At 45.0% G+C, this 15,611-nt stretch overlaps 1 protein-coding gene across 3 annotated transcripts in view; it reads right to left on the bottom strand.

The window, feature by feature from the left end:
* Positions 1-6,016: 6,016 nt before the first annotated feature.
* Syt1 (synaptotagmin 1) overlaps positions 6,017-15,611 on the bottom strand; it is a 514,933-nt gene continuing 505,338 nt past the window's right edge. For all 3 annotated transcript variants that reach the window (XM_015993276.3, XM_015993274.3, XM_076553877.1), the window contains 2 exons: positions 12,907-13,040; positions 6,017-9,188 (listed from right to left, as the gene is read on the bottom strand). In XM_015993276.3, the coding sequence (XP_015848762.1) occupies positions 8,982-9,188; positions 12,907-13,040 (341 nt within the window). In that variant the 3' untranslated portion in view covers positions 6,017-8,981. The remainder of the gene's footprint in view (positions 9,189-12,906; positions 13,041-15,611) is intronic.

Consider the following 15,611-nt stretch of genomic DNA (forward strand, 5'->3'; position numbering starts at 1 on the left):
AGTACAGGTCAGAAATATGCTGTTGAGAATGGCAGTGGACCACTGAAATGAGGGAAATTCAAGGACCTTGATTATCATTTGTGGCTTCCATTTACGGGGTCCAAAGAGAAGAAGCTTGACTGCTAAGTAGCATAGCATGGGTGATTCCCATTTTAATTGGCGGGCTTGGATTATATAAGCCTTTGCTCACTGAGTGTGCCCTTTCCCACAATGCTTCTGATTTTAATGACATTCATGAACAGCTCTGCAGAGGCATGAGGCAGGAGTAACTTGTTTGCATTGTTCAAAGCAGATATGCCTGCAGCCTGATCTGAGTGGGGGTCCTAGTATGCCAGGTGAATTGCTAGGACAGGGGTGTGTGTGTCACGCAAGCCAAGCGGAGCACCAAGTTGCTGAACTTTTCTCTATGCTTGCCTGACTAAGGGAGGCCACTAACAATATACCAAACACAAAAACTATGTAGTGCACTTCAGAGGCAGAGGCAGGATCTTTGTGATTTCAAGGCCAGCCTGGTCTACAGAGGAAGCTCCAGGCCAGCCAAGGCTACACAGAGAAACCTTGTCTCAGAAAACAAACAAACAAACAAACAAACAAAAAACAAAAAGAAAAACAAAGACTATGCAGCAACCAGAAAAAAACAGCTTTTCACAATAAGTAAAAGAAGCTGATATCAGCCTCAATGGATTATGACTGCTGAATGGTGGTTATGTATGAACCAAGAACATGAACTTCTGTGTGAAAACAAAACTGTTAGGTGTTGCATAGAGTGATCTGTTTCCTTCTCCATTTCGGTCTTCTTGCTAAGCTCACTTAATGATAACATTCAATAATAATATTTTTACTCCGGGATTTAGAAATCGGAAATGACGCTTCTGTCTCAACACTCCCCCCCCCCCAAAAAAAAAAAAAGCTCCTATTTAGAACACACAGCAGGGGACTGGCTTTCCTGGTGATAAATAGGAGGTGAATAGATATGTTCAGTGACTGCAAGGTGGAACAAACTTCTAAGTTTCCCTCTCTCATCAGTGCTCTTACTCAAAGGGAAGAATGTGCCAACTGTTGCTGGGCCTGCGCGGGTGTTGAATTATCCCAGAGGCGGAGAAACAGGAGCCCAATGCTTGTGTTTGCTCAACCACGCCTTCCCTTTCCATGTTACTCTCGCCATTTTCTGTTCAGGGGCTAACCTTGCCCCATCCCCAAGCCTTTGGATCTACAGACACGGCCTCCCTTTCGGCAAAAGCAAATCTTGTATCCCGTAGCCATGGTGTTGGTGTTCAGGATATGTGTCCCAGACACGCAAGCGAAGTATGGGGATTTTGATGATGCTGTGAAAAAATTGTCCTCTGCCCAGGTGTCGGGGGAGGGAGAGAGGAGAGGGGAGGGCGTGGGAACCCTGGTTATAATCCAGCTGTTCATGATAGAGCTGCTCTAACCTTCCTAGTTAAGTGAACCAAGAGTCAGTCATTTCCCACCCACCCCCCACACCCCCCGCCCGGTCCCCACTTCCTGCCTCCTCTCTCTCCTTCTCCCCTTTCCTCCCACTCTCTCTCTCCCTCTGCCCCTCCCTCTCTTATTCCCTTAAGCCAGCTTTAATTGGATTGTCCCCCCCCCCCCCCCCATTTACCATTCAAACCATTTTACCAAAAGCATCTCCACCGGGCTGTGCTCTCCCCAGTCACAGGAAGTGGGGAGGTGATAGACATAAGAGCGGAAAAGGAAGGGAGTCTCCGTTTATTCCCTGGAAAATGCTTTTTAACCTCCCAGGAGGCCGGACAGACGCAAGGACATTTCGCACCAGAGAAAGGCCTGGTTGGCAAAATGCTACCGTCAAGGAAGGAGGGGGGGGGGGGAGTGTGGTTACCATGGAAACGGGCCCACACCGGTGGGGGTGAGGGGTGAGGAAATCAAGAGGGCTGAAGCAGGGGTTTTTAAATCCGGGTAATGTGTAACCATACCAGGTCACCCAAGTCATCAGCGGTCTCACACCAGCAGGTTACTGTTGGGTCCTTCTTATCTCAGGAAATAATTGAATAATTATTTCCTGGTGCGTTTGGAAATTTCCTTTGTCCATAGAGTACTATGATATTTCTCATTGTTATTTTCCTGCCTTTTTTTTTTTTTTTAAATACTTGGTTGCCATCTGACTGTTTTAATAGTAAGAATTTGTGCGGAGCTTGTCACTTGCTAAAAATCAAAGCATCCTGGGCCTGGGTACCAAAGATGTGCCACAGGGAGAGCAGGCCTGCAGTCATGGCTGGAATCTGGAGGAAGAAGCTCCCTGCAGGACAGTGTGAGGATGCAATTACTATGCACCCAGCTTCTCAGATGGAGGGAGTATTGTGTGCGTGGCTCAGAAGAGAACATCGGAGGCATCTTAAGAAGGGATAAACATCCATGTCAAGTGCTCAAGGTTGGCCCAAGGCTTCGGCATACATTGGCCACAGGCCTCGGTTCCCAATTCTTTCTCCACTCTGTACTCTACAGTGCGCTTGGGATGTGACCTTAACCTTTGAAGATTGTGTTTCCCAGAATCTCTTGCCTGTTGGGGATCAGGTTCTACCAATGGGCCACACAGGTTGAGGTAGAGGTAGGGAGGAGAGGACAGAATTCCTTTCAGGCTCTCAGAGCAGCCACTGATAAAGGCCATCTGGCCTCCCGGGGAGCTCTATTTTGCTACCTACTCTACTCTGAACCAACAGTCTTTTAGTGTCATGGAGTCCTTACCTCACGTCACCTTCCCCAGGGTTCCAGACCCTTGACAAGCCTAGGTGCCATCAACACCAAATCCTTTCTTCTAACTGTATGGAAGGTTCCTAATAATCTCTGGGGGGCCCATCTGTTTTCTCAGCATTCTCCAAATGACGAATCCCCTATATTAAATGTCCTTTTGTAATATGTGAAGTGGATTTGTTTTCTGACTAATATATCTAAGAAGTGTGTGTTTGCTATAGGCTTAGAAACCCTTTGGGAAAGCAGAAATTGATAAAAGCATGGGCGGTTATTTGTTGTGGTTGGTAATTCATTAGAAACGTTCTTTCATTCGTTTTGGATCGATTTTTGAGAGTTTTTCATGAAACAAAATCCTCTTCAGTGACAGCCTAACAGTTGGACTTACCATGCCGATGACATTTTGATTGTAACCTGGCCTGCCTTGAGTTTCGAATTTAAATTAGAAGTCTTTGCTAACTGCCACCTCATAGTGCTTAGTAATGACGTGGTCTCTCTCCAGGCTCTTAAAGCAATTGAGGCTTGGTCCCTATCCTCATTTGGAGTGACTAATGGAGCTGATTACAGGAAGTATGATGTAGCTGGCCATCAGAGAGTTTTTATCATGGATAAAATTGTCAAAAAAATGTCTTGCCCATGCCATGGCTTGGGTGACTCCTGCCAGAACCTTCAGGATTTCTTTCTTGGTCCCCCCCCCCCTTTTTTTTTTTTGAGACAGGGTTTCTCTGTGTAGCTTTGGAGCCCATCCTGGAACTCACTTTGTAGACCAGGCTGGCCTCAAACCCACAGAGATTTGCCTGGCTCTGCCTCCCGAGTGCTGGGATTAAAGGCGGGCACTACCATGCCTGGCTGGGATTTCTTTCTTATCTTCATTTCTCTAGGAAACTTCTTGTGATCTCCCTTGTCAAAGACCATGATGTAGGAATCCCCTGGATGGAGCTTACAGAGAAAGGTTTTACTGAGGAGATCTTGTAGGAACCACACCTGCAAATGGGTGAAGAAAACTGGGCAGAGGTGGAACTACAGAACTGTTGCAAAAGCTTTCTCCACCATTGCTCTGGGCTGTGGAGTTTTTGGATCAGCTATTGAATGTGGACATATCCCTGAACCACCACTCTGGGCTGTGGAGCTGAGATAAGAGTTCTTGAATTAGTTCCCGAATGTTGACTACTCACTGAACTTAGGTGGGACGGTTATGAATTATTTCGAGGGGTGACCTCCGAGGGAAACATGCTGGACAGATGCAGTAGCGGGCTGGACAGGTGCACGCCATGTGGCTAGTAATTCACAACCCAGATGCTGCATCCACGTGGAGAGTTTATTATAATAGATGAAGAGAAAGATGGGAGAGAGAGAGAGAGAGAGAGAGAGAGAGAGAGAGAGAGAGAGAGAGAGAGAGAGAGAGACGGAGAGAAAGAAAGAGAGAGGTTGAGCTTGTGTACCTCCTGAGAGGAAAAGCAGAAGCGAGAGAGAGGAAAGAGAGGAGTTATTCCTTAGGATGAGGCTTTTATGTCAGGACGCACGGCGGCACAAAGGGGTGGGATTTCAAAGGGAGGATCAGAATATTAACATGGACCCCCACCAATAGGAAAGGGACAGTGTGGTAGTATTCTAATTGTACTGAAATGTGATTCTGATTGTATGTTAATAAATAAAGTTGCCCAGGGGTCAGAGCTATTAGAGCCATAGACAGAGTGTGGCGGTGGTGGCACACGCCTTTAATCCCATAGATCTCTGTGTGTTCAGGGATACAGCCAGCATTGGAGACATATGCCTTTAAGACCTGGGGGGCTATACATACAGACAGTGACAAGGCAGTCACGTGTTTGGGTTTACAACCAATGAGAAGGCAGAACAAAAGACTATGAAAAGACGGACAGACAGGAAATAGGTCTCTTTCGGGAAGCTAGGAGCACTGCAGGAGGAAGGGTGAGATTTTAGCTCTGAGCTCTGACCTCTCGGCTTTCTCTTTTACATTGGTTCTGTGTTTCTTATTTAATAAGACGGTTGGTTACATCTACAGGACAGGGCACACTGTCAGCAGACAACCCCAGAGAAACTGTAGGATAGTCCCTCCATGTTGAAAGGGGACAAGATGACACACCACAGTATGTGCTACCATTGGTCTAGCGAAAGTGTGTGGGTCAAAGGTGCTTACTTTTGTGTGTTTGTGATAAGGTCAGGACAATCTTGAGCAGCATTCCTCAGGTCAGCTCTGTGAGATTGTATGCTCCTACCACTACAGCTTTATTTATTTATGTATTTTAACATGGGTTCTGAGATTGAGCTAGGCTCTTACGCTTTTTTCTTTTGATTAAAATTTTTAGCCAGGCGATGTGGCACATGTCTTTAATCCCAGCACAGAGGCAGGGAGATCTGAGTTTGAGGCCAGCCTGGTCTACAGAAATTGTTCCAGGACAGCCAGGGCCACACAGAGAAACCCTGTCTCGAAAAAAAAAAAAAAGAAACCTATATATATATCGTTTATTTATATGGTGTGTGTGTGTGTGTGTGTGTGTGTGTGTGTGTGTGTGTGTGTGTGTGTGTGCGCCAAGGCACTCATGTGTAAATCAGTGGACAATTACATGGTGCTAGCTCTCTTTACGTGGATTCTAAGGATCAAAGCCCTGTTGTCAGACATTTATGGAGCTGCCTTTCCTCACTGATCTATGTTGCTGGCCTCATGTCCTCAGGCTTTCACGGTGAGCCCTTTCCATACCGATCTACCTCTTCAGCCTCCAAGGTGCCTGCTTTTAAGTCTGCATGTCATAAGGCAGCGTAACAGTCGTTTACATAACATCTGAGGCTGGAACCCAGCATCTAGTAAAGAACGGTACCCGGTAAGCACCACACGGATGTCGAATGGATGTCGGAAAGCCGTTCATCGGCTTCTAATCACTTTAGCCGGCGTGGACTTTAATATTCATTCTATCCTCCCAAGAGACACTTAAAACAATTGGATTTTAGTTTCATTCTGGGGAAGTGTGTGTTAGGTGGCATTGAAGTGAACTCCCTCCAGGACACATTTTAGGCAAACGGAATAGTTCTGAACTATGCTAAGGAGCTTTGTGACAGGCACGGAGAAAGGCAGGTGAGGAAGGCTACTGGACAGATGCCCTCTGGGCGCTGTTCCCCTGCAGCCGCTCTGTTGTCCCAGAAGTGACTTCGAGGCTGGCATTTAGCGCTAGCTGTCTCTTAGCTGCCCCCGCTTCTGGCCACCCACAAGGTCAACCTGTCCTCTGCTAGCAACGGAGTCGGTAACAAAGCGAGTTGGAAGACAGCAACCATCAACAGGAAATAAAACATTTTTATTGAGTATCCATGTAATATGTTAAGTCTTTTTTTTTTTTAACAACAATCAGAAAACTACCATGGGATTCACTACACAAAGGGGAACAAAATTTAAACCACTTATCAAAAAATGAAGGGAAAATACAGCTAAAGGATTTGGCTCGCGGGCCACGAGCCTTATGGCAGGAGAAAACACCCCAACATTTCTACAGGACACAGGGAAAACCCACACAGAGAGACACTCAAGCAGGCAGGAAATATCCACAAAGGCAACTAGGCTCTTTCTAGGGCATCAGCTTCTAAGACTTTGCACAGCATTGTCAGAAAGGTACAGGTGGCAGATCAGAGGATGACTCTTGGTCATAAAGCAGGTCCAGTCACCGGCTCATGAGAGATGACATAGTACCAACTAATTCCATGGTGACAATCCCACACTGGCAGTGTTGCAAGAGAATGTGCTAGCAGTACTGTACTGCAGGAAATCATGTCTGCTGGGCAGCGGGCGGCTGCTTCTTGGGAAACGGTGGTTCACTGTGTACAACTTAACGAGAGTGATGGGGGAATGAAATGTCGGTGTCCGGTATTTATGGTGTTTTTTAAAAGTCAACTCCTTCTCTTTGGTAGGACTTGGTCCCTTACACAGGCAAACGTCTTGGTCTTGTTTGAGTCTCCTCTTGAAACTGCTGTTTAACCTCACCTGTGAGGGTGCATTTCCTGTTACCCACGTCTCTAGTTTTTAAAAAGTGCTGTGATTCCACAGCAAAGGATTTTCTCCTTGTCCTTTGTGTCTGTTCCGTGTCTAAAGAGTTTGCTGTGATGGGAATGAAAGGCAATGGATTTGCCTCTTCTCTGATGAGGAAGGAATTCCAATTGGGAGTTGATTTCTGTGTTGTGGTGTGTGTGTGTGTGTGTGTGTGTGTGTGTGTGTGTGTGTGTGTATGCATGCATGTATGTGTGTGGAACAGCCAAACCCCCGTGTTTAAAGTCTACTGACAGCCCTTTTCTGGGATTCTCTTGAGAGCTTTGTCCAAAACATGGAGCTAAATCCTAAAGATCAAACACGAGGCCATGCTTACTTAGCATTCCTCCATTTGATTTTGGTACCTGTGAAGACAGTCTCTCACGTCAGAACATCGCTATTCTCTGTGGCCTAGAGGTGAAAACAGGTCACAGGAGCAAGTGAGGGAAGAGACTGGAAGCAGCGTTAGGTAGCAGCTCGCCTTCCTGAAGTGGCTGTCTACCACAGCGGGACAAATATGGACTAGGGCACAGTGTTGACAAAATGCTGTGTGTTCTCCCCCCCCCCACTCTATGTATCTTTCTGTCCTATGCATAGCTGTTCAGTTCTGAATTGGTCCTTAGTAATGAGAACTGTTTGTGCTACACACACAGGTTGGGCAGTGCAGTAAGGGAATGGCAGTATTGTTACAATATCACTACAGAGTAAGTTGAGTGCTATCCACTGAGGAAACTACGTGTCTAAGCACACAGGGCAGTCACAGTGTTACACAGAGCAATCCTTAAGACTCTTATGGAATGACTAGTAGCTTCGGAATAGTGCCGTTTACTACAGAGTAACATTGAAAACATTGAAAAACTCCTCCTAAATCGAGCATCTAATGTACATAAGAGGTTGCTTCAGTTCACCAGAACTTGTTCTTGGTTTTGTTTCACCTTTGTTTAAAGGACAAATTAAAACTTAAGTAAAAAGAGCATATAAAAAGATCACTAGCTGTCTGTTTTGGCTTAATCGAAGTGCATTCAGAACTATGGCTAATTGTTTGTCAGTTTTCATCTTTTGATGGGATTACAATACTGTCTGTTACCACAAAGTGATTTTGTGTCATAAGCACAGATTGCTGTGTTAAAAATATTCTGCATTCCTTCTCATCTGGTTTTTGTATAATAAAATATTTTGTTACAAAGTCTCACGTGCATACCTTTTGGAATCATTACTGGTGTGAAATCTGGATCAGAATTCACAGGTTGCACGCTTTATATAAATGTGATAATGGAGAGCTATTATTTTCTGTTGAAATAGTCAGGCAATATTTCAGAAAGGCTGACTTCTCTCAGCGTCTCCTCCCCTACCCGAACCCCAAACAAAGGCATGCACCACACATAACACATGTGCACACTTTCACACTTGCACACGCACACACAGAGAACACCATGAGGTGTGCCTCCAGATGCAGTCACAGGAACTCCTCACTGACTCCTTATTCATTGCGTCCCTGAACGTGAGAGCGAAGCCATGATTCTAGCTTTGCAGAGACACACAGACAGACAGATGCTGTTCTGGTTTGTGGCTTTCCTTCCTTGAGGTCAGCGTGGATGCTGCTCGGCTCATGCTATTTGCCTGTGAAAGAATTCTACAAAATTGGGTTTGCCCACTGAAGATGTAGTGTGGGCGAGTCTTGGTACTCAAATGACTCAATAGAAAGCTCAGGTTTAAGTTGTCCTTTAAGATATCAGTTTAACCATACTAGTGCCTTTCAAGTTGATATTTTTGCTGGAATGCAGACGATACTATATTTACCATATAATATATTATCAGCTCTCCTATATCTCAGTCAATTTACATAGTTTAAAATAGAACATCTTATTAAAAACATCTAGATATACACAGATTAGGAAACGCTTACAACATACAAATACACAAACTAGAAATAAATCTTTAGCATACTGGTATATACAACGGTGTGATACGATACATCATTTCAGTCATGCTCTATCTACACATCATATTGCTTAAAAGAAGAGTAGATTTGGAGGGCAGTGGTGTGAAGGGCATGGGGGCTCTCTACACTTAAATTTGTGCAAATCAAAACGGGATCTGAAGTACCACTGAATTGTATTAGGAATGCATGGCTGGAAACGGAAAGGACCCATATTACTGAGGTATTTACAGAGACTGGCTAAAGAGCACTATGTGGGCAAATGCAGAAAGGCTTCTTCTTCCCTTACTTCTTGACGGCCAGCATGGCATCGACCTCCTCCTCCACCTGGAGAGTGTGCCACTGGGCGATGGGTCGCCGCGGGTTGGCCAGCATGTCTGACCAGTGTCGCAGCTCGGCGCCGGTGCTGTTGTAGCCCACAAAGACCTTGCCGATGGCATCGTTCTTGCCAATCTTGTCATAGTCCAAAACAGTTACCACCACTTGCACTTTCTGAAAGAGGACACACACAAAAAGAAATGCACACGCGTCAGCCAGCCCTACAGATCAAGCCCTGGGGACACACAGCGTTTCCGTGGTTGCTGAGGAGTGACCACCGAAGACTCCATTCCTAACCACCAGGATGAGGCTTAAAGCGCTCGACGATGGACACGTCAGCCCAGTTTTTATTCTTCTAGCTCTACATTACTGTCATTAACACGGCTATCATCATCGCCACCACCATCTCAGTACCTTTTCTCATGGGGGCAGTGTCACGAGACTGGCTTCAAACTGACTCTGTAGCTGAGGATGACCTTGAACTCCTGATCTTCCTGTTTCTAATGCACCCCCCCCCCCCCAGTGTTGAGATTACAGGTGTGTGTCATCATGCCCGGTGGTCATCTTAATACATACATACAGGTTTTTATTATCTATTTCATATTATCTTAATAACTTTACCGAAGACATAATTTAGTTATTTCTCTCAGTAGATCCTGTTAATATTTCCGTTGCACAGAGAAAGATACTGGAAGCTCACAGAAGTTTTATGGCCCGCCTGAGATCACGTAAGTGAGTTAGTTTCCAGGCTCTATGCTGGAAACCACCGTGCCACACTACCCACGGAAGGCTGTGACGTTGCTTAACGAGTCTCACCCACGAGCATCCTCGCATTAGGACTTAGGCCATTCTCTTTTGCTGTGCTGTTCTTTTTGGTTTTTGTTCTTTAAGACAGGTTTTCTCTGTGTAACAGCCTTGGCTGCCCTGGAACTCACTCTGTAGAACAGGCTGGCCTCGAACTCACCGAGATCCACCTGCATCTGTCTCCTCAGTGCTGGGATTAAAGGCGTACACCGCCACTGTCCAGCTGCTGTTGCTCTTAATAAGACTTTCTGAGTAATCATTCATTAGGATCTCATTTCAAGAGGTGACAGCCAGCATTTTATGCAAAACTAAAAGGATTTGATCATATAATTGTGATCACGAACAGTGACAATATAGTAAACATCTTTTAAAAAGGCAGTAGCTAAATAAAATATGCTTTTTCTTGAGCATGATTCTCTTAATGAACATGAATTAGTAACTACTGTGTATCCAGCATTGATATTAAATGGGTGTCGCTTTAGGACACACATGATTTTTTGGGACTCCATCTGATAGTGAGGGTTTATTTAATAACTCCCTCTATTGGACTGACTGAGTCAACAGAAGCAAATTCATATTATTATAGCATAAGAGATACACTCTCTAAAGAATATCTCAGTTTTGCTTCCCAAGTAACGGATTTGATTAGTCAGAATATATGGACGGCTCTGATCTAGACACTGGATATAAAGATGAAAGATTAAATAGCTCTGTCAATTTGTGGCCAGCATTAGAGGGAGGAAAAATAGGACGATGAAAGCCAGGCCCAGGTGAAGATCCACTGGGTGACAGCACTGGTGGACTGTGACTCTGAGGACATAACCACGCTGTCAGTGTACTGAGAGATGCCACTGGGGTACGTTTTGGGGACAGCAAAACAACTCCTCTTCCCCCTTTCTCTTGATTTATTCTATACGTCTTTTACATCATGCATCTTGATCCCATCCATTTCCCGGTCCCTTCAAATCCACCCTCCACCCCTGCACCACCACCCCAAAGAAAACAAACTCTACAACTACTTCTTTTTTAGAAAGCAATTCTCTTATTACACTGATCTATTCATTGTGTGTGTGTGTGTGTGTGTGTGTGTGTGTGTGTGTGTGTGTGTGTGTGCAGGCCCGTGTGCCATGCTGCAGATGTGGAGAGGACAACTCGCAAGAGTTGGTTCTCTGCTCCTACCACGTGGGTCCTGGGCATCAAATCCAGACTATCATGATTGGCGGCAGGCGTCCTTATCCACTTAGCCATCTCCTGGGCTCAACAGTCACTTTGGGATGTGGAATTTAGAAAGCAAACTGTGCAGCCTTGCTATGACGCCAGTATTAAGAAAATCACCCTTTTAGGCTGGGGATATGACTCTGCGGTGGTTGGTTCATCCCCCAGTACCACCAATAAATACAATAAATGAATTACCTATGTACTAGGTAGTGTTTGGGAGCAAGGGTAAGATGGCATGTGTGGCTTTGATTCTCACTCAGATCTTGTCCCAAGCAAATGCACCGTGACGTAATCATTATGCAGGGACCAGCATGGGAACATTATGTGGAAACACAATGGACATTGTCAGAGTCAGGACAAACTGGATAATATTATTGAGGAATGCATTGATTAGGGTGCCCAATGGATCTATCCTGCAGTTGCCTCTGGGGTTTATTTCTCCATTTTTTGATGGTGGTGGCCATGACATTTTTTTGCATGCTTTCAGAAATTAGCATAATTTGCTTCCTTCACAGAATGTTTCAGGGGGATTGAGGAAGACCGAAGACAGGCACATAATCCTATCATCTCAGCCTAAGAGAAAACTAACCCCCTTTGTTAGCAGTTTAGACTGTAGTCCTTAGGGCAGTGGTTCTCACCCTGTGGGTTATGACCTCTATGAGGGTCAAGCGACCCTTTCACAGGGGTCGCCTAAGACCACTGGAAAACACAAATGTTTACATTATAATTCATAACAGTAGCAAAATTACAGTTATGAAGTAGCAACAAAAATAATTTTACGGTTGGGGGTCACCACCACATGAAGCACAGTATTAAAGGGTCACAGCCTTAGGAAGGTTGAGAACCACTGATTTATGGAAATACAAAGACTGGGAAAACAGCAATCTTGGCCTTAAAAAAAGAAAGGATGAAAAACCTAATTTGTAGGCGCAGTGAAGGCACGATGCAGCCAGTGGGTACTGAGTATTCCCAAGTCCAATTTGATTCATGTCAGGCTCAGGGTCTCTCTCCTCTGAAATGCCACCCCAAATCACAAATTTTATTTTGTTTTTAATATGCCTCCCTTTCAATATATTTTTACTTTCTGAAATTCATAGGTGAAATGTATTTTTATAGGTATGGGATTGTAGCCCAAAGGAGCAAGTTTACAAGAAGATTTTTTTTTTTCATCTCAATACCTTGCTTTGTATTGTTTTGTGGAATTAAAAACAAAATGCCAGGAGGTTTCAGTTTCCATAGGAATAAGGTCTGAGAACTCAAAAAAGTTCACCGAGCAGATATTGCAAAATAAATTCTGGGAGAAAACTGATGTTCCAAGCGTTTGCCAGAAGGTCCAAAGTGCTCACAGGTTCAGACTGCTGAGCAAGTCACCGGGGATAGGGAAACATTTACTTACTTAACAGCTGTTGAGAATAAGCAAATCCACACAATTTTCTATCATGTGAAAAGGTGTATGAGTTAGCTTATGCACAAACCCGGGCCAATGATAGAAGGTTGGGGGCAGGCTAGTTTTGCTCTAGCGAAGCAGACTGCGCGTTGCAGCCTGGGAGCAAATAGGCAAGTTCATTCTCTCTTGGCTTTTGGAGTCCACAGACAAACTTATTGACAGAGCCAAGTGGTTCTGCTGGTTTTCTATTTTCCACCTTATTTCTGCCCAGCAGAAGGCAGCTCGCCGTTCCAGCTAATGCCTCAGCACTTCTCATGCTGGGTATCTTATTATGTCCTGGCTGGCGGAGCTCGGGCATCCAGTGTGCACGGGGCAGTTCTGATGAAGGCACGGGCTCGGACGACCCGCAGGGTCTATGCTTGCCACCGATGGGATCTGAAGGCATGAAACTGAACGGAAGGACAAACGCATGGCTGACGTTACCTGGATCTGCTCGAAGGGAACTTCAAAGCTGAAGGACTCGTTGTAGTAGGGGTTAAGCGTATTCTTCTTAATTGTTGTCTTCTTCTTCTTCAGCCTCTTGCCATTCTGCATCAGATGAATCTTCACATAAGGATCTGAAAAACAGATACAGGCGTTTTAGGAGACCAGATGCGTGCTTTGTTTTATCTGAAATATTTTATTACATTATTGTTGTGGAATATTATTTTAACTATGTAAAGATGTGTTACATTTGTTTATGCTGCAGAATATTACTTTAACTGTGTAAAGGTGTGTTACATTTGCTTATGCTGCATTTGTTTAATGATGTAAGGATGTGTATTTAATTATGTAAAGATGTCTTGCATCTGCTTCACCTTGCCTGCCTAAGGCACCTGATTGGTCTAATAAAAAACTGATGGGCCAATAGTTAGGCAGAAGAGGTACAGGCGAGGCTGGCAGGCAGAGAGAATAAATAGGAGGAGGACTCTAGGCTCAAAAGAAGGGGGGTGAGAGAAGGAAGAGGAGGAGAGAACGAAGAAGATGTCCGGGACCAGGAGCCAGGCAGTCATCAGCCAGCCAGACATAGAGGAGCAGTGAAAGTAAGATACACAGAATGAAGAAAGGTAATAAGCCCCGAGGCTAAGGGTAGATAAAGAGAAGCAGGTTAATTTAAGTTAAAAGAGCTAGCCTAGGTCGAGCATTCAAAACTAGTAAGTCTCCGTGTCATGATTTGGGAGCTGGTTGCTGGCCTAAAAGAAAAAGCCTGGTACACATTTTGTTTATTTTGTGTGTGGTGGTGGGGTGCACGCCACAGTGCGTGCATGGAGACCAAAGGACAACCTGTGGGAGTCTGTCCTCTTCCTCTACTATGTGGGTCCTAGGGATCAAACTCAGGTCATCAGGTTTGGCAGCAAGTACCTTTCCAGTGTGAGCCTGCTAGTCAGCCAGAGCCACATGTTTTACATCATTAATTAGCCGCGAAAAGGACTGAGCCCCAACAGGTAAGTGATTACTTAGTTCCTATTTATTATGTTGTAAAATGTCAAGCACCTTTTATCGAGAGGTTTTAAGCAAGCTCTGTGGTTGGCTTATTGTCATGCTAGCTGAATTTCCCAGTTACATTGGAAGGGAAGGACAGTGGTATGCTGGGAAACCACCTCTTTGGGGGAAAATGTCTTGACATGTAGCATTTGCAGATCTCTGTGGTGTAAGCGTGCTCACCACGGCCCACTTTAAGCCACAGTTTAACAACTGGCTTGTCAAGTTTCTGGGAACTGAACAGTTGGCTTTTGTGAGCTGGCAGAGGGCTTGGCTCCTGCTTGTTATTGGATGGGAATAAAGCTTGACAGCGAGAGGACAAAGGAGCCACCTTGTTCATTTGTTTATTCACACAGCTGATGCTGGCTGAGTGGCTAAGATGTGCTAGGCCCTCTCACTGACAGGAGCAATGTCGAACACAAGAGATCTCTGCCTTCAGGATGGGATCTCGGACTTGTGGGGCAATGGATAGTAAGCTTTTAGAGAAAGGGGAATTCATGTGAAATTCGAAGTTGACGAGCAGGGAACAAGGGCGGAGCTGAGCCAAGATTGACGGGTAGAGTACGTGATTAAAATGGGAAAACTGCTCAGAAGACCTCTCTCTCTGGAGGATGAATTGGAGCTGAGATGGGGGAGGGCGTGAGGAAGAGAAGCTATTACCTGCTCACACTCGGCTCTCTCTCTCTGGTGTGTGTGTGTGTGTGTGTGTGTGTGTGTGTGTGTGCGCGCGCGCGCGCGCATATGCATGTTAGAGAGGGGGAATCATACCAAGCCTTCAAAGGTTGGCCATAGCTTCCTTCCTGTGTATGCAAGGAATAAAGACGATGCACGAAGAGGTGATTAGGAAAGGGATGGGGTGATTCTCTGAGCATTCTGCCTCAAGCCTCATTAGGCAAAGGTAAAATGATGAGCCAGTTACTGAAGGGGCAAGGGAGCACTCACTTATGGCTTCTATTACTAATGGATGAGTGACATGCCTTCACCTTGCAGGAAACTATGACTGAAAGGAAAAAAAAAAAAAAACAAAAAAACCAACTCCCTACTGGTTTTTCTTAAGCAATTTCCATTTCCTATATAATGCAAGTTCATTATAGAAAAATACCAGAAGGCAATGATAAAAAAATTAGTATCATCCAAAATAACTACTGATAAGCCTTTCAAATTTTCTCTCTCCTTTTAGAACTTTAGTTGAGAGAAATGTTACCAGCAATCTAATGCTCACATAGTTTTAGAAAGCTGCAGATTAAACACATTATTTTTATCTCCTCCTCTCTCTGCACCTCAGCAGAATGTAGCTCCTTGTGGTATTTTGAAAGAAAATGGCTCCCAAAGGGAGTGGCACTATTAGGAGGTGTGGCTTTGTTGGAGTGGGTGTGGCTTTGTTGTCGGAAGTGTGTCACTGGGGGTGGGTGGGCTTTGTGTTCCTTGCTCAAGCTACTCCCAGCGTCACAGTCCACTTCCTGTTGCCTTCTGATCAAGATGTCGGCAGCACCACATCTGCCTGCACTCCCACCATGATGACAATGGACTGGACCCCTGAAACTGTAAGCCGCCACCTCAGTGAAATGTTTTCCTTTATTGGAGTTGCTGTGGTCATGGTGTCTCTTCACAGCAATAGTAACCCTGACTAAGCCACTCCTGAAGGACAAACTTATCTGTTATATTCA

The sequence above is a fragment of the Peromyscus maniculatus genome, chromosome 18, assembly GCF_049852395.1.
Source record: "Peromyscus maniculatus bairdii isolate BWxNUB_F1_BW_parent chromosome 18, HU_Pman_BW_mat_3.1, whole genome shotgun sequence".
NCBI lineage: Eukaryota > Metazoa > Chordata > Mammalia > Rodentia > Cricetidae > Peromyscus > Peromyscus maniculatus.